The sequence below is a fragment of the Dunckerocampus dactyliophorus genome, chromosome 8 (assembly GCF_027744805.1).
Source record: "Dunckerocampus dactyliophorus isolate RoL2022-P2 chromosome 8, RoL_Ddac_1.1, whole genome shotgun sequence".
Classification (NCBI taxonomy): Eukaryota; Metazoa; Chordata; class Actinopteri; order Syngnathiformes; family Syngnathidae; genus Dunckerocampus; species Dunckerocampus dactyliophorus.
This window is the reverse complement of record NC_072826.1, coordinates 25,573,644-25,594,845: the sequence shown is the minus strand read 5'-3', so window position 1 is coordinate 25,594,845 and position 21,202 is coordinate 25,573,644. Positions and strand designations below refer to the sequence as shown.

The 21,202-nt window shown below is 41.4% G+C and overlaps 1 protein-coding gene across 3 annotated transcripts; it reads right to left on the bottom strand.

The window, feature by feature from the left end:
• Window positions 1-785: 785 nt before the first annotated feature.
• pigu (phosphatidylinositol glycan anchor biosynthesis, class U) lies at window positions 786-21,193 on the bottom strand. 3 transcript variants are annotated; one of them, XM_054783658.1, is made up of 12 exons: window positions 21,031-21,193; window positions 19,606-19,670; window positions 17,702-17,761; window positions 17,181-17,243; window positions 16,833-16,942; window positions 16,641-16,741; window positions 16,476-16,573; window positions 16,250-16,404; window positions 14,620-14,763; window positions 14,413-14,537; window positions 10,071-10,213; window positions 786-1,586 (listed from the first exon to the last, which is right to left on the bottom strand). In XM_054783658.1, the coding sequence occupies exons 1-12, from the start codon at window positions 21,158-21,160 to the stop codon at window positions 1,473-1,475; spliced, it is 1,308 nt and encodes a 435-aa protein (XP_054639633.1). In that variant the 5' UTR covers window positions 21,161-21,193; the 3' UTR covers window positions 786-1,472. The 3 variants fall into 3 exon arrangements, 2 of the variants coding, with proteins under 2 accessions (XP_054639633.1, XP_054639634.1); XR_008572171.1 differs by lacking the exon at window positions 786-1,586 and adding an exon at window positions 1,616-2,512 and having other exon boundaries at window positions 9,951-10,213; XM_054783659.1 differs by lacking the exon at window positions 19,606-19,670 and having other exon boundaries at window positions 21,031-21,173.
• Between the last annotated feature and the right edge of the window lie 9 nt (window positions 21,194-21,202).

Genomic DNA, 21,202 nt, shown 5'->3' with positions numbered 1-21,202 from the left:
CGGGCTGGAGGCCATTCGTGCCTGCGGCACATTCTAAAACTGTGCAGTAAATCCTCAAGGATAAACTCAGAATATTAAGAGAAAATGCACAATGGCCTAGTGGTTAGCATGTTAGCAAGCCAGGAGATCTGAATGACCTGGGTTCATATCTCCGTTTGTGTGGAGTTTGCATGTTGTCCCTGCGTGTGCGTGGGTTTTCTCCGGGTACTCTGACTTCCTCCCACATTCCAAAAAGGTTAATTGGAGACTCGACTGTAAATTGTCCATAGGTGTGAATGTTTGTCTATATGTGCCCTCTGATTGGCTGGTGAGCATATCTACATCCATCATTCCATCTTCTATGCCGCTTCTCATTAGGGTCGCGGGGGTATGCTGGAGCCTATCCCAGCTGAGTTAGAGCGACAGGCGGGGTACACCCTGGACTGGAGCATATCTACGTGTGTTGCTAAATATCAAAGTGGCAAAGTTGCATCCTTTCGTTTTTCACTATGTGGCCCTCGCTGGAAAAAGTTAAGGCATCTGTGGGAGAACGGTAGTAACCGTACTTACGGTGTGGCTCCCATATTCCCCTGACCTCAACCCAGTTTAAGGCCTATGGAGGGTGGGAGGCAGTTCACAACAAAACTGGCGTCTTGCAAAGAAGTTCAAGCAGAAACGCTCGAAAAACTCACAAGTTCAATAGATGGAAAAATCGTGAAGGTTATATCAAAGAACGTCAAGCTTCATATTCCTTGAAAGTCTGTTTTGCAAAGAAGACAAGCAAACAGGATTAAATTAACATGTTTAATCATGAATAACAAATAATACATAAACCCTTTTGAACAAAAACTCATTCATGAACGTGTCACAGTGCATCAAAATGAAAGTGAGAGTTCCTCCGTAAAAAACACAACATGAATTACAATCAGTATTTTATCAAGTTATCTTCCATACGGTTTTATTTAGAAAAGATTCAAAGGAACGTTAACTTCCTGTCACATGGCAGGAAAAACTTCCCAAATCAGCATTCATAACTAAAATTTGTCTTAAACGACTCATTTCCAATCAAATCTACAGTCCATTAATGAATGACGTGGTCGTCGTGCATCGCTGCCTCACTTTACGGTGACCCGCAAAAATAAAAGTCTGAGCTCAGTCGGATGAAGACTTCCTCGTCATCGTCTCTGAGGACTTGTGATCACGTGATCTTAACAAATTAAATATGGCAAAGGGAGGAAAAGAGCTGACACACTGAAGTGACAGTAAAAAGATCCCCCTTCAAAATAAGAGCCCTGCAGAAGCAAGGAGGTCCACGAGGGTCAAAGATTGTGTCGTCACATGACGACATAATCGCGTGACACTGTTCCTTGTACGCGTCCATACGTGTGCAGACTGCTGGTCTAGGGGCATCTTTGACCCTAGTCAGTTTGTGTATGAGGGCGTGGCTCCGCCCACTCCCTGTCCCCCCGCATCCAGGCTTGCACGCAGGAGGTTTACTTGAGGATCAGGGTGGCCTCTGAGCCGTCTTTCTTCTTCAGATAGAGTCCGTGAGTGAGATGGTACTCTCTCCTCAAGAAGGCGTAGAAGTAATCCGACACCAGCAAGATCTGCAAGGGCGGGGGATGTAGGTGGGCGGGGTTAGAAACCATCACAACCATGTCGAGGCTCAGAATGAACAGACGCTTTGACGCTGCCCGCTCTTCTCTAGAATCACCACATGTTAGTCAGCCATGATACCCCAAGGATGAAGAACTACAGCACACACACCACTCTAAAACAGCCCTGCTCAGAGCAGCCGGTTTCCTGTCCGTCCCCCTCTACTGCAAATACGGTTTTGCATTACAATGACAAATATTTGGCAGAAAGTACAGCGGTACATCGTATACAAGTATGAACCGAGAGCAAAAAGAAACTCAAGTTTCCAAGCTCTCGATACAGCAGGATTGCTAGTACTCCAGAAAGTTAACGCCCATAATCCTGCATGTAATTAATCATCATGACGTTCTAACAACTATTAGTGTTAGCTTGTGCCAAATGGCTAAGAAACAGACTGTAATCATTTTTTGAATACTTGTAGTTATGGAGCTTTGCCACGGACAGCTGGTTCCGGCGTCATATTGACTCAGAAGGCAGCTAAAACACTCAAGACACCAAGCTTTCCCTCCCCCGACAGGAGCTGGAAGGTGATGATCTGGATATCCAAAAACACTGCAGCTCTGCTTAGCTTTCGGCTTGGACGTAATAGCGGTTCCGTATAAGTCAGCTGTCGCTCGCTAGCAAGGAAAATGACATCTTCACGCATCTTCGGCATTGGAGGAACGCCCGCATCATCTCGGGACTGCTAGCCGGAACGACCATGTGGAGCATCGTGCCACCGCTAGCCGCATAAGCGGCACTACAAAACACAAAAACGCGGCCGTTGTGGTGGCCTGGTGACCAGGCTAAAGGCCGGACCGTGCCTCTGATTCCATGTTTTCCAATCCATCATCATTCATCAGTGGCGAGTATCCGTACATTTTAGAATTAAAAATACCTTTGTAGGAGCCTAAATACTCCAAGTTAAATGATATTAGGATAAAAGGCGATTTAGGTTTATTCAGCTAAAAATTGGCTATTTACATTATTTACAAGCGAAATGATGATAGTTCAAATATACAGTAAGTTAAAGGTTAATTCATTGTACTTCGTGTGTGGATAGTTTAAGGTGTACTATTTCATTTAGCATTCTAATATTGAAGAAATGTTTTGACTTCCCTATGTAATGTATGTACATCTTTAATTGCGTTGACCCGGAAGTATCTACAAGGTGATGTAACCTGGAAGGGAATTATGAGGTATAGTGGAACGGAGCCACACAGTTTTTTGACCTCACTCACTCTCTCTCTCTATCTCGCTCTCGTTGTTTTTTGCCTTTAGAAACTCTCGTTTTGTATTTTTGTCACTATAGAATGTTTGTTTGGAAGTAAAGTGAACCAAACCAAGAGGAGTTTTCTGGAGTGTTTTTTTTTGCATGCTGCTGATAGCAGAGGAGCACGAGGGAAGAATTGGGAGCGTCAAGCTAAGGCTTCGTAACTAGGAACCTACATTTAGTCAAAAAACTTGCTCTGTGTGGATTAACTGGACGTGGAAAAGCCTGGCTGGAAGCGGATTGCAAAATAGGAAAGGCTCGTTAAGTGACCGCAGTCTACGAGGGACGCGCCAAGTACGTGAGTGCGCTGCCTTAAAGTGAAAGGAAGATCGTTGTTCAGCTGAGTGACGAAGTGAGACGCTACAGTGCTTGCACATTTTTATTGATTCATTGTGGAAATATTGGCTTGTCATGGATGCACAAGACAGTGGAAAACGAACAGTAAAAATGACTGAAAAGGCTGTAGAAGAACACAAGGCTCGACAGATGCACGCACGCAGGTACAAGCTATCTCAATTGACTCGCCTGATGACGCATATTGAGCAGTTAATGGAGAATGATGTCAACGTGGATGTTGTAAAAAATGAGCTTCGTGTGGACTTTAGTGGCTTGCAGCAAGAATTTTTGGAGCTTAATGCTGGTCTTCAGAAATTAATGTCTGAGGAGGAATTTGTGGATGATCAAAACAGCTGGTTTGATCCAAAAAATATATTGTTGGATGAGTTTTTCTGGAAAGGCGAGGAGTGGATGAAAGATGTTTCAAAGCGTGCTGAGCAGGCTGAAGAATCCAATAAGCAAGTATCACCTGCAGACAGTAGGTCTACATCAACAAAGGTGACCAGTAGAAGTCAAAACAAGGTCGCCTCACTTACAGGAAGCTCATTCTCGTCATCTTCTTCACTCAGATTAAAGGCAGAGATGGAGCGTGCTTCATTAAAGGCAAAGGCTGCAGCTTTACAACACAAGTTGGCCCTAGAGCAGGAAGAAGCTGCAGTAAAAGCAAAGAAAGAAATGCATGCAATGCAAACAGCGCTCGCTGAGTCTGATGCGAAAATGGAGGTCTTACAAAGGTACGAAAACATGCAAGAAGAAAATAGCTTCAGTGTAGTTGTTGAGGAGGGTGGTGAAACAGTTCCAAACACTACCACGCAGTTACCACCACCACCCACCTTACCAACGCCTCGCATTAAACATAATGCTCCACCCACAATTAGTCAAACGACTACATTGGCACCAAAGACCGAAATTACAGAGGAACAAGGACCAATGCTTGATGGACTTTACCAAGCCATCTCACAACAAGCCAACATCACAGAATATCTCATGAAGAGTCACAATGCATCTCTACTTCCGGATCTTTCCATCCCAATATTCAAGGGTGACCCCCTGGAGTACAAATCCTTTATTGGGGCCATCGAACATGGAATTGAAAGTCGCACTGATGACAGTCGTGATCGACTGCAGTTTTTGCTGCAGTACACAAGTGGACAACCGCATGAGTTGGTCAAGAGCTGCATCCACATGCAACCATCAGCAGGCTATGCTAAGGCAAAACAAACGTTAAAGGAGTTCTTTGGAGATGACTTCAAAATAGCAGAAGCTTACACGAAGGAAGCCATGGATTGGCCGACAATCAAGCCAGAGGACGGTGTAGCACTACAGTCTTTTGCATTGTTCCTGACTGGCTGCTCTAACACGATGACGGATGTTGAGTACATGGAGGACTTGGACAACACAACTAATATAAAGGCACTGGCAAATAAACTTCCATATAAACTCAAGGAATCTTGGAGAAAGTTCGCCTGCGACCTGCAAGAAAGAACCAAGAAAAGAGTTAAGTTTAAGGATTTCGTCGACTTCGTAAATCGGCAAGTTAAATATCTTTTGCATCCACTCTACGGGAACATAAAGGAAACCACCACGACCATGAAAGATACTGCAAGACAGAAATCAAAACCACAATATGAAGAAAGACTGAAATCAAAGAAAGTCTTCACAACAGTCGTTGTGCCCCCCAAGAAGGAAAATGAGCAACAGACCATAACAACAACACAACCTATCTCAGTGGATGCTATCGGCAAACCTTGTGTGTATTGTAACGGAGAGCAACACAGCCTCACAGTTTGCAAGAAATTCAAGAGGAAGCTACACAAGGACAAAATCGACTACTTGAGAAGCAAAGGTCTGTGTTTTGCATGTTTAAAGCATGGCCATATGAGTAGCAGTTGCAAACAGAAGCTTCACTGTCAAGAATGTTCCAGACTGCATCCCACGTTGTTACACATTCACCACAAAGATTCAGGAGAAGAGGATGCAAAAGACAAGTGTGAACAACAATCCATATCAAGTGCCCTTGTACAAACAAGCAAAACTCGTGGTGACACTGGGGCCGGTAAAGAAGACTGTGCTCTTTCCATCGTTCCAGTGTGTGTCAAGGCGCAAAAGGGAACCAAGACAGTGATAACATACGCCTTTTTGGACCCTGGTAGCTCAGCTACTTTTGCTACAGAGTCACTGATAGACCAACTGAACATGGATGGACCCAATGTCAGCATCATGTTGCGGACAATGGGAAATGACTCTGTCGTGAAAACACGTATTGTGACTGGTCTGGAAATCAGCAGCCTGGACGGGAACCAGTTTGTTGAACTAAAGGAGGTGTATGCACAGAAGGACATTCCTGTAGCTAAGGACAATATTCCCCGCCAAGAGGATATTGATAATTGGCCCCACCTAAAGGAGGTGCGAATACCTACTGTTCAAGCTAAAGTGGGATTGCTCATAGGAGTAAATGTCCCCAAGGCGATGGAACCGCTACAAGTGGTCAACAGTGTGGATGATGGACCATACGCCGTGAGGACAATATTAGGCTGGACAGTAAATGGACCACTCCGAGGTGGAAGTAATTGGATGGCGACAAACAAATTGACAGGAATGACTGCAAACAGAATCTCAGTCGTAAAGCTTGAAGAACTTTGGCAGCTGCAGTTCAAGCAGGACTTTCCTGACGCTGGACAAGATGAAGACATCGAGATGTCTAAGGATGACCGTCAGTTTATCAGCATGGTGTCTCAATCCGCAGTACTTAAAGATGGACACTACAATGTTTGCCTTCCAGTGAGGAAGAAGCCTTTGTGCATGCCAAACAACAGGGCAGTTGCGGAGCAACGTGCATTAAATTTACGGAAAAGATTTTCAAGAGACGTCAAGTTTTATCAAGAATACGTGGCGTTCATGAACGACCTTCTCAGAAAGGGTTATGCAGTGCAGCTCGAAGGTGATGAGCGCAAACCCGCTGAGGGGCGAACATGGTATCTGCCTCACCATGGAGTGAGACATCCAACCAAACAGAAGCTTCGAGTCGTCTTTGACTGTGGCGCAAGCTTTCAAGGTACTTCATTGAACCAACAACTTCTACAGGGACCTGACCTTACAAGCTCACTAGTAGGGGTCCTGATGAGGTTCCGTCAAGAGTCTGTGGCGGTCATGGCTGATGTGGAGGCCATGTTTCACCAGGTCAGAGTTAATGATGAAGACACAGATCTCCTCAGATTTCTCTGGTGGCCTGATGGGAACTACAATCTGGAGCTTGTTGAACACAAAATGCTAGTTCACATTTTTGGTGCCACATCATCACCGAGTATTGCAACCTTTGCACTTCAAAAGTGTGCAACAGACTTTGTGGATGAGTATGGACAGGAGACGGCAAGGTCAGTCAATAAGAACTTTTACGTGGACGACTGTCTTAAGTCTACTTCTGACGAGAATACAGCCATTACCCAGTGTGCTGAATTAAGAAACATGTTGGCAAAGGGAGGATTTCGGCTAACAAAATGGTCAAGTAACAGCAGGAAGTTGCTTAACTCCATCCCAGAAAAGGAAAAAGCACAGGGATTTCAAGATCTGGATTTGGATGAGGACTACCTGCCAATGGAAAGAACGTTGGGCATTCAGTGGTGTGCCGAATCTGATCAGTTCAAGTTCAAGATCAACCCCAAAGATCGACCACACACTAGGAGAGGCCTGCTTTCCCTAGTAAGTTCAATTTTTGATCCATTGGGCTTTCTCGCTCCAATAATATTGCCACCCAAAAGAATACTGCAGGACTTATGTCGGCAGAAATATAGCTGGGATGAAGACCTGCCTGACACCTTGGTAAAGAGTTGGAAAAAGTGGATCGTAAGTTTGTCACAACTTGAAAATTTTAGAGTTGACAGATGTGTCAAGTTGAAGCAGTTTGGTGTGCCAACCTTTGCGCAGCTTCATCACTTTGCTGACGCGAGTGAAGATGCATATGGAACCACGAGCTACTTGCTGATGCGATTTTCAACTGGCGAAGCTCAATCCAGCTTGATCCTAGCCAAAACAAGGGTCGCGCCTTTGAAGTCTCCAACTATTCCAAGAATGGAATTAACCGCAGCCACAGTTGCAATAAAGATGGATAAGCTTCTGAGGAAAGAACTGGAGTTGGAGCTCCAGGAATCAGTTTTCTGGACCGATAGCACGGCTGTGCTAAAGTATTTGAATAGTGAACGCACCAGATTCAAGACGTTTGTTGCAAATAGGATAGCAGCTATCCTGGAGCATTCTCGGACATCCCAGTGGAGATATGTCAACACCACACTGAATCCTGCTGATCATGTCTCAAGAGGACAAACTGTGGAATCATTTTTGAAAAATGAGAGCTGGCTTTCAGGACCAAGTTTCTTGCTCAGCTCACCAGACCAGTGGCCTAAAAATCCAGATCCTGGAATGCTGGATGTCGATGATCTAGAGGTCAAAGGAGTGACTCAAGTAAACATCATTCAGGTACAAGAGCCTAAAGATCCCATGAACCAGTGGATGAACCACTATTCTTCTTGGACAGCATTGAAGCGTGCTGTAGCCTGGTTTCTGAAGATGAAAGATTTGTTGAAAGAGCTGAAGGAAAAGAGAAAGGAATTGAAAGCATTAGGTGAAGAAAGCAAAATATCTGCATTCAAAGCAGATGCCAAAGGAAAGCATCTGACTTGTGATGACTTAACTGAAGCGGAAACAGAAATTGTGAAGTTTTATCAAAGGCAAAGTTTCAAGGAAGAGTTGGTAACACTTGAGGAACATCATAGAGTCAAGAAGGGAAGCTCACTGTGCAAGTTGAATCCAGTGCTACAAAATGGAGTCATGAGAGTAGGTGGAAGGTTGATCCGTGCAGCAATGCCCGAGGACTCCAAGCAGCAAGCCATCTTGCCTAAGAATTCACACATCACAAATCTTGTGTTGAGGCACATTCACGACATTACAGCTCATGCCGGAAGGAATCACATGATGGCTAATCTGCGTCAAAGATTTTGGATACCGGGAGCCATAGGAGCCATCAGAAAGTTTCTGTCCAAGTGTGTAATCTGTAAAAGACTTCATGGAACTGCTGGAAAGCAACTCATGGCGGATCTACCAACATGCAGGGTCCTGCCTGACGACCCACCTTTTACAAGAGTCGGCATTGATTACTTCGGTCCATTCCTCGTGAAGAGAGGAAGAGGACAAGTAAAGAAATACGGCGTTATCTTCACGTGTCTTGCTATACGAGCCATACATCTGGAAGTTGCGTCTTCTCTCGACACGGACGCATGTCTCAATGCAATCAGAAGATTTCTCGCCAGAAGAGGACAAGTCAGAGAAATGTACTCAGACAACGGAACCAACTTTAAGTCAGCTGACAGCGAGATGAGGAAATCGATCAAGGAATGGAACACCAAAAGGATTGAGAAACACTTGCAACAGAAAGGTGTTCAGTGGCATTTCAACCCACCAGCAGGTTCTCACCATGGAGGAAGCTGGGAGCGGCTGATCCGTTCAGTGAGAAAGGTCCTGAGCGTCACTGTGAAGGAACAGCTCCTGGATGAAGAGGGTTTACATACCTTATTATGTGAAGCCGAGGCAGTGTTAAACAGCAGGCCTATCACAAAGGCATCATCAGACCTCAACGACTTAGAGGCCCTTACACCCAACCACCTGTTGTTGCTGAAGGTCAAGCCTGTGTTACCTCCAGGAGTGTTTCATGAGGATGACCAATACACCAATCGCAGATGGAGACAGGTGCAGTACCTCGCGGATATCTTTTGGAAACGTTGGTGTAAGGAATACCTCACACAACTTCAAGAACGTCAGCGGTGGTCTTCACCTGGAAGGAACTTCCGTGTCGGCGACGTGGTGCTGATAGTGGACGACACATCACCCAGAAATTCCTGGCCATTAGGAAGAATTGTGGAGACTTTTCCTGGTGGAGACAGCCTTGTTCGTCAGGTTAAAGTGAAGACCAAGACCAGCGAGCTTTGTCGCCCAATAACAAAGCTATGTCTTCTTCAAGAATCGGAGAATAACTGATGGACTGTGACCAGACAAGGACCTCATGGGACAAAGACATACAAGCTTCTTTGATAAGTAGTAGTAATATTATTTAGGCACCTTTTAATTTAAGTTAACACTTTTAAGTAATTGTTTCAAGGACGTTGATAACAATTAGGGGCCGGTAATGTAGGAGCCTAAATACTCCAAGTTAAATGATATTAGGATAAAAGGCGATTTAGGTTTATTCAGCTAAAAATTGGCTATTTACATTATTTACAAGCGAAATGATGATAGTTCAAATATACAGTAAGTTAAAGGTTAATTCATTGTACTTCGTGTGTGGATAGTTTAAGGTGTACTATTTCATTTAGCATTCTAATATTGAAGAAATGTTTTGACTTCCCTATGTAATGTATGTACATCTTTAATTGCGTTGACCCGGAAGTATCTACAAGGTGATGTAACCTGGAAGGGAATTATGAGGTATAGTGGAACGGAGCCACACAGTTTTTTGACCTCACTCACTCTCTCTCTCTATCTCGCTCTCGTTGTTTTTTGCCTTTAGAAACTCTCGTTTTGTATTTTTGTCACTATAGAATGTTTGTTTGGAAGTAAAGTGAACCAAACCAAGAGGAGTTTTCTGGAGTGTTTTTTTTTGCATGCTGCTGATAGCAGAGGAGCACGAGGGAAGAATTGGGAGCGTCAAGCTAAGGCTTCGTAACTAGGAACCTACAACCTTTAATAGGCATTTTTAATGGTGTGTCCACTATTCGCTCTATTTCACCATCTGCATGGTTGTGTTTGCCGCTACAAAGTGTCAAATGTCTAACGTCGGGCTTGTGAAAAGCGGTCATACCTGAGCCAAGTTGAACAGCAGCGTGATAGCGTAGTAAAAATTGGCGTTGGCGCTGCCGGCGTACATCCAAAGGTGCCAGAGGACCGGGAAGAGTGCCGAACAGGCTAGCATGATGCAGGACACCAGGAAGATGTTCCTCAGGACTGTGTGGGCAAAAATAAATACAATTTGAGCTTTCACTACAAGTGGTATGATTTTTAGTCAGCTAAAATGTGTTTGAGACTTTCCAATTACAGGACTAAGAACCTTTAAATAACAATGTGTTGGTGGAGCTGCATGATGTTCAGTCAGGACTACGGATGCCCGATAACCGGCGGCCTCAGTATATAATACTATATAGTACATGCATTCTGCATTGCAGTATTTGTCTTATCTTGCACAAACGGTTTGCACAAACAGCGTTTATGTGTGAAATGCATCACAGTAAAAGAAGCATTAAGTGTTCATTACATAACATTAGTTTGAGGCACGGGTGTCCAAAGTGCAGCCTGGGGCCAATCCACAGCACACTGTGTGTGTTTTTTTTTTTTTTTTTTTTTTTAAATTGGCCGCGGCACATTTGAAAAATATATTTTAAAAAAATTAAAAATAAAAAAGCAGTAATTTTACAATAAAGTCAAAATATTAAGAGACAAAAGTTGTGATTTAACGACAAAAAGTAATATTATGAAAAACAATGGCATAAGATTAAAATATATTTTAAAAAAGACTTTAAAACTCGTAATAGTATAAAAACAAACAAAGTTATGGAGTAAGTTACGAGTATAACGTCAAAATATTATGGGAATAAAGTAGATCTTGTGAGATCAAAACAGCCCGGGATGATAATGAATTAATCAATTCAACAAAAGAACTCAATTTTGCTGATTTGAATGTATTTCCATGTGCATGCGTGTGTTTTTCTCGTCTCCCGGATTCACTCATTGGCGCGTTTGTTCCACAGAACAACGGCATGAACGGAGTGAGCCCTTTTATCAGTCATACAGTCTGTTTGTCTCAATGGGTGGAGGCACGGCCGTGCAAAAGAGTAACGTAGTAGAAATTAAATTAGTAGATTGCAATGTATTGTCGTCATACATTACTGGTCAAAAGTTTTAGAACGCCCCAATTGTTCCAGTTATTTATTGGAATGCAAGTCGTTCAAGTCCAATGAATAGCTTGAAATGGTACAAAGGTAAGAGCTTAGGTGCCAAAGGTAAAAAAAAAAAAAAAGGTAAGGTTACCCAAAGCTGAAAAATAATGTGTGTTTCAGAATTACACAAAAAGGTCTGTTTCAGGTACCACAGAATGTGTCAACAATTTAAAGCCGTTCTGCAGAAATGGAGGTTGATCAAGCCTTGGCAGTTGGTGCAACTCATTCTGACAGGTGTTCCAAGTTCTGGAGTACTTACTATCTCCTCTGTCTGCATAAAAACAGTGTTCGGAACACACTGTGGTACTATACCCTGGTGGAAAAATTTCAGTTGAAGAGCATTGTACTGGAGAAAGTCATTTGTTGCTGCCAATATGGCAAGAAAAAAGGGTAAGTAAAATTGTAGCTTTTTCCTCCAGAGGTGTGTTCTAAAACTTTTGACCAATACAGTAGTGTATATATTTGTTTACATTTGTTCATAGTAATTTTCTTAAGGGTAATGTTGAAATGTCTTCTCATCTCGTTCTTGCAGACCCAATCTGGTGTATCGTGTGTCTCGTGAAGTGATGACGAGAAGAAAATTCTAAACTTTTCACAGTCGAGTACCCCTTCAGACATCTGACTGGAAGTCATGTACACCTACTCCTGCACACTTAAAAACAAACCACACAAACATCTTTCATATATTATTATGAAATATATTATGACATTCTATTTTTTTTTTAAATCATGTGTCTTATTTTCCAGCTGCACACATAGGCTACTCATTTAAAACGGAGACTTTTAGTGTTGTCTTCTGTTAATTATATATTACATTATATTAAATGGTGACAAGCTGTGGTGAACTGCGACCTTTATGCTCCTTTGCTGTGCTTTGTGTGCAACAACATGGTTCATAATAACTGTAGTTATGAACACAAAAGGCACATAACCTACAGCGCAGGTGTCAAACTCTAGGCACGGGGGCCGGATTTGGCCCGCCATATTATTTTATGAGGCTCACGAAAGCCTTGAAATAATACATGTCAAAAGGTTTAATATTATTTAAAAAAAACATTTGTGTGTATTGTGTGTGTGTGTGTGTATATATATATATATATATATATATATATATATATATATATATAGTAATTGTAATTTTGTCTTTACTTTTTTAAGCTTTATTTTTCATTATTTTACTTTTATACTATTGTAAAATTGTATTTATATAATTGTATTTTGATATGATGCTGTATTTTTTTTTTACTTAATATAAATATATTTAAGTAAGTACAAAATTTTAATATAGAAATATTTTTACAATATTAAAAAAGTTATATTTAAAACATATTTTTACAATAATTTAATAAACATTTACTGTTACATTTACAATAAACAATAAAATAATATATGAAAGTAAAAACAAAATATTACTAACAAAAACATTTTTTTTTAATCAAAATGTATTTGTTGTCAATATTGACAGAAAACCTTATATTTTTGTTGTCAAATCCAATTTAAAATGACAATTTTCTTTATTAGTTATTAATGAAAAATGTATGTAACAATTATTAATGAATTTCTAAAATAGAATTCTAAAAAGTGGCCCCCTGAGGATAACCATAACTGCCATGTGACCCACGGTGAAAAGGAGTTTGACGCCCCTGACCTACAGGAATCAATACGGCAATTAATTCAAAACAAGGCTTATCACTGAGCCAAATGGACATATGAGCACATATGGCATGAGATTAGGCACCAAGCCAAAACGCACAGCAGCACAGAGCTAACATGATTAAACCTCACCTCTGTGCATTTGCACACAGCATTAACATTTGAGAACAAGGATGAGGTGAACGGAAGAATAGAAAATACATTTCTGTCTGTGCAGCGGCGGAGAAAGTCGTACACATAAGTCTCAATCTGCATCACCCATGGTGTGTTCAAGGACCGCTGAACAGAGCGACCGCAACACCCGAAGAAGTCAGTGCATCCATTCAACAAACAAATGACAGGCTCAGCTCAGGAGACATTAAATAAGTCACAGCACCATGTAAGAAGACCAGCTCTCATTTAGCACATCCACATTTAGCACATCCACGTTAAGATGAAACAATGTTAATGCACAACATCATCATCAAACTTATTTGTTCATGTAACACACACACAACAATGAACAACTTCATGCTGTCACCTTTCTTCTTCACTGTACCTGCACTGTGGCCGTAAACACGAGGCGTTCAAGCACATTTGGTAAGATAAATGAACAGTGTTTGGCGCTAATGTAGTGAAGTCGTTTTTAATTTTATTCACGTACGCCCTACGGCTATCTCCGTACCCCACTTTTTATTATTATTATTATGAGTAAAAACCATGTAATTTTAATACCATGGATTTTAAATATTAAAGAAAAATATGCTTCTTTTAAGAAGTCATACTATTATGAAAAAGAAAACAAAATAAAGTAGAAATATTTGGAAATTAAAAAAAAAACAATAGAAAAATTTTGGGGGAAAAAAGAGCAGAGAGTGAAGTTGATACTAATAATAGGCTTTTTCAGCTTCAGTCATGGAAAAATGATTAGACCACACTTGTTTCTTCAGTTTATTGATCCATTTTAATGCCTGGTAGAACTAAAGGTACATTTGTATGGACAAATATGATGATGATAACAAATATAGATCATAAGAGTTTCATTTAAGAGCTGATATCTAGCAACTTCTATGGTTTTCTTGATAATAACCAAAATCATCTAAGTTCTTACATGAATAGCTATAGCATTGTACTGCCAAAATAATTCAACTCTTATGAGCTATTTTTCTTGTCATTGTCGTATTACAGTATATTACATACCTGTATACACAACAGTACTTTAGTTGTGTCAGGCATTAAAATGAAAGAGAAGCCGAAGATACAAGGGTGGTCTAATCATTTTTTCCATGACTGTATATCACAAAGATAAGATGCAGTTTTGTTTTGTTTTTGTTTTTTTTAATATACACAACTTCTTAGCATGCTTTACAACATTTTTCACTATGTGGCCCTCGCTGGAAAAGGTTTGAACATCCCTGGTTTAAGGAAAGAGCTGCTGCCAATACTGGTATTGGTGATGAAGTGCTGGACAATATCGAATATCGGATATCGGTAAAGCCAATATCGAGCCTCTCTAGTAAGGAGTCTGTTTGTTAGCAGGACAAACACATGATATTGCAACGTGTGTACATAACTCACATCTGTATAGGTAACTCCAGACGGGCAGAAAGGCCATGTAGAGGGCAATGTCGCCCACCGTGGGGTAGGATTTGAAAATGGAGATGATCGCCAGCTGCATGAAGATCAGAAACATTGGATGCTCCCTAGAAGAGATGCACGCGCACACACACACTGACGCTATGAGGGACAAAAACATCATCAGACTTCCATGGCAGAGCGACTCACTTGAGCTTGATGGACATAGGGATGGTGTAGAAGAAGACAATCATCTGGAAGACGCAGAGGAATAAGAGGCGGAAGTGTTCAAACATCTCTGCGAAGAAATACCAGAAGAGGCCGATGTTGGGGGTCAAGTCTGGGACGGTGAGGCTGCAGCGAGACCAAACAACATCATCACATGACCATCATCAGTAGTGTTGGGACATACCCGTGGCGGTCCACTTCATTTAAACGCAACCTTGACGTTTTAATCCTTCAGATATTGATGTTTGAGGCGACAAAGATCACATGACCATGGGATTCATTAGTAATGGACCTTAACCTGAGCCCTGAGTGACGTTCCTCATGGAAAATATATAAAATAGATTGGGCCGATATTATCGATATTATGCCCGATATTGGCATAAAAATGGAATATCGGTCAATATTGGTATTGGGATTGTTCTCTATAATGAAAGCCGATAAACATAATGCTGTATATAGGCTTATGGGCTCGTGTATTTTCCGGCGCGCAAATGATAACCTCACCAAACCGCCTCCTCTCAAGCGTGTAAACAACCGTGGGTGGCTAGCAGCAAACTATCTCACTCCTTCCATTCCATCCATCCATTTCGATGCCGCTTATCCTCACTAGTAGGAATGTTACAATTCCCGGAAGTAAGCGACGGTAAATCTGACACTGTGTGCGTGCGCGCTCGATTAAGAGAATCGTCCATGAAAATGCTGCTTTTTCATAAGATATCAGGTGTATTTTCAATCATATAAATGTTTGTTCTTCAATTTTGTATCAGATTTACACGGAGTGTTGGACCACTTCGAGTCAAACGACGGCTTCAAATGTTAAGTCCAACTTTAAGCCTTTCAAACTCATGGATCGGAGCTTCAGGACAAGATAAAAAGGTATGTAGGATATAAATTCACTGATTATTAGTATTAGTCCAGAGTTTCATACTTTGTTTTTTTTTTTTTAAACTGATGTTTGTGCCACATAGAAATGTGCAACTTTCTAAATTGTATTGCTGCCAGCATTATGTTTATTGGATTGTTATTTGTAAATGAATTGTTGATAGTAAAACATGTTACCATGATTTATGTGTCACTTCTGTCAAGAAATGTTTAAAATAAATAAGCACTTGTTCTATAGTGTTTATTTGTGATCACAGCAAAAGAAGCAAGCATTCATTCATTAGTTTGAGGGAAGCGCTGCTGCCGATATAAGTATAGGTTGATATCGGTATTTTTAATAAAGTGCTGGACAATATCGGTAAGAAAGGCAATATTCAGCATCTCTAGTAAAAAAAATACAAAATCGTTGAATTTGGGAATTTCCCGATCAAATACAAGGCCGAAACCAGTGGTCTGCATGGCCCTTTCTGTCTCCAGCATGTATGCATCAAGCTTTATAATTCTACAGCATGACTTTCAACAGCCAGCGTAATGTCTCCAACGTAAGTATGACATAACTCTTTGCTGATCCGTCAATAAAGGGCATCAAAAAGCCCTCAGGTGACAGTACTCTGCTGCACCTGAAGGGGGCGTAGGTGTAAATCGTAGGTATAAATCTGACTTTTTGTTCATTTGGACTAAGGCTAAGAACTTCCAGAACACGCCTGGTAATTGAATGAAATATTCTCACATGAAGCCATAGACGGAGGGCAGGAAGTCCCAGGAGCCCAGCAGGAAAAAGGAGAGGCAGATGATGACGAAGAGGCTGCCCAGGTACATGAAGGCGTACTGAGCCACAAACCACCAGAAGCTGACCCGCCGAATGTTGATGGGGATAAACTGGCGCTGGACACACACACGCACACATATAGTCACCAGGTGTCAACCATGTTGGAGAATGTGAACGGCTAACAAACCTGCATTAAGTAGAGCAGAGCGGCCATGCACAGAGTCAGAGGGTAGATGCTCTGGTACGTGGCCAAGGCCAAGAAGATGGCGCTGAGCAAGACGTTTCCTGCCATGGGGAAAAAAAGAAAAACGTGTCACACTAACATACTGGCGCAGTTGGGGTCAGACTTTACCTTTAATGGTGGACAGGATGAAGAGGGACACCACAGCGTTGTTCAGGCCGCATGTGGACTTGGCAACGCAGGACAGGATGGTGAATGGGTTCAGCAGGTAGCTGCGGGTGGGAAAGGAGTGGGGGGCGCATATTCACTCAGTGGCTACTTCATTGTCTCCGCAATGGACTGCGATGCAAAGTTTGTACTTACAACATGGCCACTTTTAGGGGGATGTAGTGCATCTCTTTGGGGGTTCGGACCAGCTCATGACAGTCGGGGGGGTAGCGGTCTGCTTCCAGTGCGTATTTCTGCTTCCTGAACTGAACACATACTGTATACTGAGGAGGAAGTGGCGCTTACAAAGTTACGACACATAGATGTTCATTTCAATACATTAGAAGGGGACACACACACATTATTTCAGTGGTCCAATTCAAAAACTATATTCTACAGACACAGTACACACACTGAAATACTCTAAGAATGTATTCTTTTTTATTGTAATTGTAATAACATGCACCTGTATACATTCTAAACATGTTCACTTTGCTTTCTCACCACTTGCTTGTTGTAGTCCTGCACGGCATAGTAGAGCGCCACCGCCACGATGCCGTCGGCCAGCTAGAGAAGACACAAAGCGTCTTTGTCACTGATGCTCAAACAGGAAGTCTCAACCAGCAGGGCAAGGACCAGAGGGCCTTTGTGGACCCTCTAATGTCAAACTCCCCAAACGTGGTTGAGTTTGTTGAGAGTTTAAGAAACGTGTGGGACAATATGCTTCAAATCATCATCATCATCATCATACGTGACAACCGAGCAAAGGCATGTGTGTGCAAAAAGGCATGTGTGTGCAAAGTCCAGGTCGAGGACCACTTGTGGCTCACAGGTGGCTTTTTAGTAGCTCACGACATATTCAGAACACGACAGGGACAACTATGTTTGCTTTTTCCTCGGTTTTTCTTATGATGGCTCCACAAAAGTGTACCAGTGACGGCAAAGACAAAGTTTGATTTATTTAAAGTTTATTATACAGTCTTTTTTTTTTCTTTACCGGCTATAAGTATGCATACATTACTCACCATGAATGTTATCTCTGCATAGTCCACCAGGAAGTGGAAGAGGTAGATAATGAGAGGAGTCTATGGAGGAAAAAAAAGACATTTAGAAGCATCATCACGATGGCCGAAAGGTGCAAATGTGAAGCAAGGTCCAAATGCAGACATGATCCAAAACCTAAACCACACAAACACCATAAAACAAATGCAACGCAGAAATGCTGCCAATTGAAAATACTGACATCATATAAAAGCCGCAGGATCATAAACAAAAAAAGATGCAAATGCCAAAAACACACAGGTCTGTCACGATAAATTTTGCTGGATGATTATTCCACAAATTATTGCCGATAAACAATATTATTGCCAACATTATTCTGAGACTATTTTTTCATTCACGTAATGATAATATATGGCATAATAATGTAATTACACCGTATCAAAAGCGACTTTAATTTCTCAAGCGTGGTTAACATTGTAACTGGAATGTCAAGAGCTTTTAAATAAAATAAACACACAACATAAGGTCAAATTTATTTATATAGCACATTTACAACAGTTCAACTACCCAAAGTGCTGTACAGCAGCCAATAAAACACAAAACATACCCAATTTTTTTTTTAAAAAGTACAATTAAAAACCACAGTAAAAACAAAAAACAACAACAAAAAATAATGACACTAATAAAACAGTAAAAAAATACAAAACAGTCAAAACAATGCCTACTTTTAACCTGTGTTAAAAGCCAGTCCATAAAAATAAGATTTCATTAAAGATTTAAAATGCGCCAGTGTTTGTGCAGCTCTGTAGTTCAGGGACAGGTTATTTCAAAGTCTTGGACGTGCGACAGAAAAGGCCCTATCACCCTGAGATTTAAGATTAGCTCTTGGAGCAGCCAAAAGCAACTGTGGTCTGGACTTCATTGTTCTAAACTATTTATTTAATTGTCTTTGTCACAAACTTTTTCATGTCACAAAACAGCGATGCGCAAACGGGCTGAACTTGACATCAGATCGTGTTTTTTTACACAACAGGCACGAAGATAGCATTTGATCGTGTAGTACACACACAGCTAGGGAGTGTATGTGCGCTTGCTTGCAGCCCCGCCTCTCCCCAATGGATAAAGAGACTGAATGACTGACTCAATCGGTTCATTCCGCTATAGAACCGATGTGCCCAGGTGTTGAGACAAATGTAGTGTATTCCAGCCAGTTTGGTAGAGAGGAGGAAAACGCATGCGCGTACCATGTCAAAATATCGAGGCTGGCAAAATGACTGTTTTTATTTATCATGCAATTAATAGATTTATTATCGTGACAGGCCTACACACAAACCCAAAAACAACTGCAGAAGAGAAATGTTGCAAGTTGACTGAACTACAAGTAAACAGAAGGCTACCAGGGGCGCCAGAGGTGAAGGGTGTCTCGTCTTTACAGACATGAGCGGGACGCCCAGAGGAAGTTGGCTGACTAACTTGGCTAGCATCAGCTAATCGGTTGCGCTATAACAATGTAAAATATTACGGCAAACCTTTCTTCTGGTCATCCCGCTCAAGTCTGTAAGGACGGACATCCCTCACACCTGGCTCTCCTGGTATATACATGTTATATGTCATATACGATATCACTTATGGCCATTCTTAATTTGCAGTGCTCGTCCTCTGGATGGCCTTTACAAAAACAACAATTAAACAATGTTTTTAGGGTTTGTGAGTGTTTTTGGCATTTGCAGCATTTTTCCTTTGCATTTGTTTCGATCTTGCAGCATTTATGTGATTGCAGCATTCATCCTTTGCAGCCCTGTTGCAATGTTTTATTGTGTTTGTGCGATTTGGGTTTTCAATCATTTCTGTGTTTGGAGCACTTGGATGTTGCTGTAGGCCACAGCCACGCCATCGCTCAAACTGTTAATAAATATTCTATTCTCACCTCATGGAAAACATCTCCAGAATACGGTGAGATTCCCAAGTCGAGTAGAGCCAAACCTTCAATCACTGCAATCACAATCACACTAAATAAGTTATGTCACTGAAAGATACATGAGGAATTTGGCTGGAGATGTGATTGACATCATTCCAGGATACAATTATGACTGCAGGCTCGATAAACACTAATGTTAGACCAGTCACAAACACAAAACTAAATGCAACTCACAGATGAAGCGTCACAGTATACCAACTGCAAATTTTATTGACCTTAAATTTGGTTAGCACCCTCTTCTGACGAACATCTCTCTGGCCAGTTTCAGACAATCTTCATGATGACTGACACATTGGATAGCCAATGAAATTGAGAAAACAACAACATACTGGTCGATAGGTGGCTTTTGTTGAAAGCAAGCGAGTCCTGCATAAACCATGGAACATGCAGTGTGTCAATGGTGTGCCTTTGAAGGTTTTTTTTTGGTCTTGAAAGACAAGATAAAATGTTAGGAAGCCATGGAGCTGTATTTGCATAAAGCTAGGGAAGACTTTGACCAAGGGTAATAACCAAGGGTCTCTAAACAGCACCCCTTTGGAATGCCTGATCCTAACTTTAGAAAAGCCTATGTAAAATACAAAATTTTGGGAGTATCACTGTCAAATTTGAAATGGGATTAGGTCAAGATGGCCCACGGGCCATCAGGCTTCTCAACGGGCTGTTGCTTAATTTATTGGTATTAATGTCTCTTATGTTCTTATTTTCTTGTGTTTTCTTTCATTTTTTGGAGAATGAACAGAAAAGAATTTAATTGCATTGTATAACTACCTGTTTTACTGTGCATATGACAATAAAACTCTTGAATCTGAATCAGATATGGTCTTATTGTGTTTTCCAGTCCATACCTCCAATCCTGTTGTTTTGAAGGCACGTGCATGTAGGCGAACGTAAAAATAGTAACTTTTTCATTGTATTCAAACTCACTTTCCTCAATGTCAGTAGCACTGAGACAGATTGTGCTTATGAGGGATAAAACATTAGCTTATTAACTTTCAAAAGAACCCACAACCACGCCTCTAAGATAAACAGTTCAAAGACAGCTTCACATTTTTATAACTTGTGACTTTTTTAGGCCTACTCAAAAATAGACAGTCTGCTATGATGTCCATCAAAGCTGTTAAGTTGTGTAGTTGTTTTGGTGGTCACTTAGTAAATGAATGGAAAAAAAGCAATACCGTAGCAAAAACCTTGTAGCTAAAAGGTAATGACGCACGACATAAAAACATTCAAGACCTTATTATTGTTGTTTCTTTCCATTTGAATGTGTGGATGATAACACCGTAGCAGGTTAGTGGTCAGACCAGTTTGACACAAAGCCGGCCGGGCAGCATCACAGTAGAGGAAATCGGAGTGACGAAAACAACACCTACTTACCTCTTTTCCAAGCCGTTATCGGAGACACCACTTCCACCCTTTCGGCGATTAAATCTGCTAAAGACGACCTAAAAAGAGCTGCTCTAACGGTGACAGCCGCGATCAGCAGCAGACTCAATGGTGCCGCCATCTTTGTATCTCCACCCTGCGCTGGGCATGCTGGGAAGTGGAG

Bases quoted from the DNA above. Each gene is read 5' to 3' on its own strand.
- pigu (XM_054783658.1), bottom strand. From the start codon at position 21,160: ATGGCGGCACCATTGAGTCTGCTGCTGATCGCGGCTGTCACCGTTAGA. The intron at 16,943-17,180 runs GTGAGAAAGCAA...GTATGTGTTCAG, and splicing joins AGGACTACAACAAGCAAGTG to TTCAGGAAGCAGAAATACGC. The intron at 16,742-16,832 runs GTAAGTACAAAC...TCCCACCCGCAG, and splicing joins CCCCTAAAAGTGGCCATGTT to CTACCTGCTGAACCCATTCA.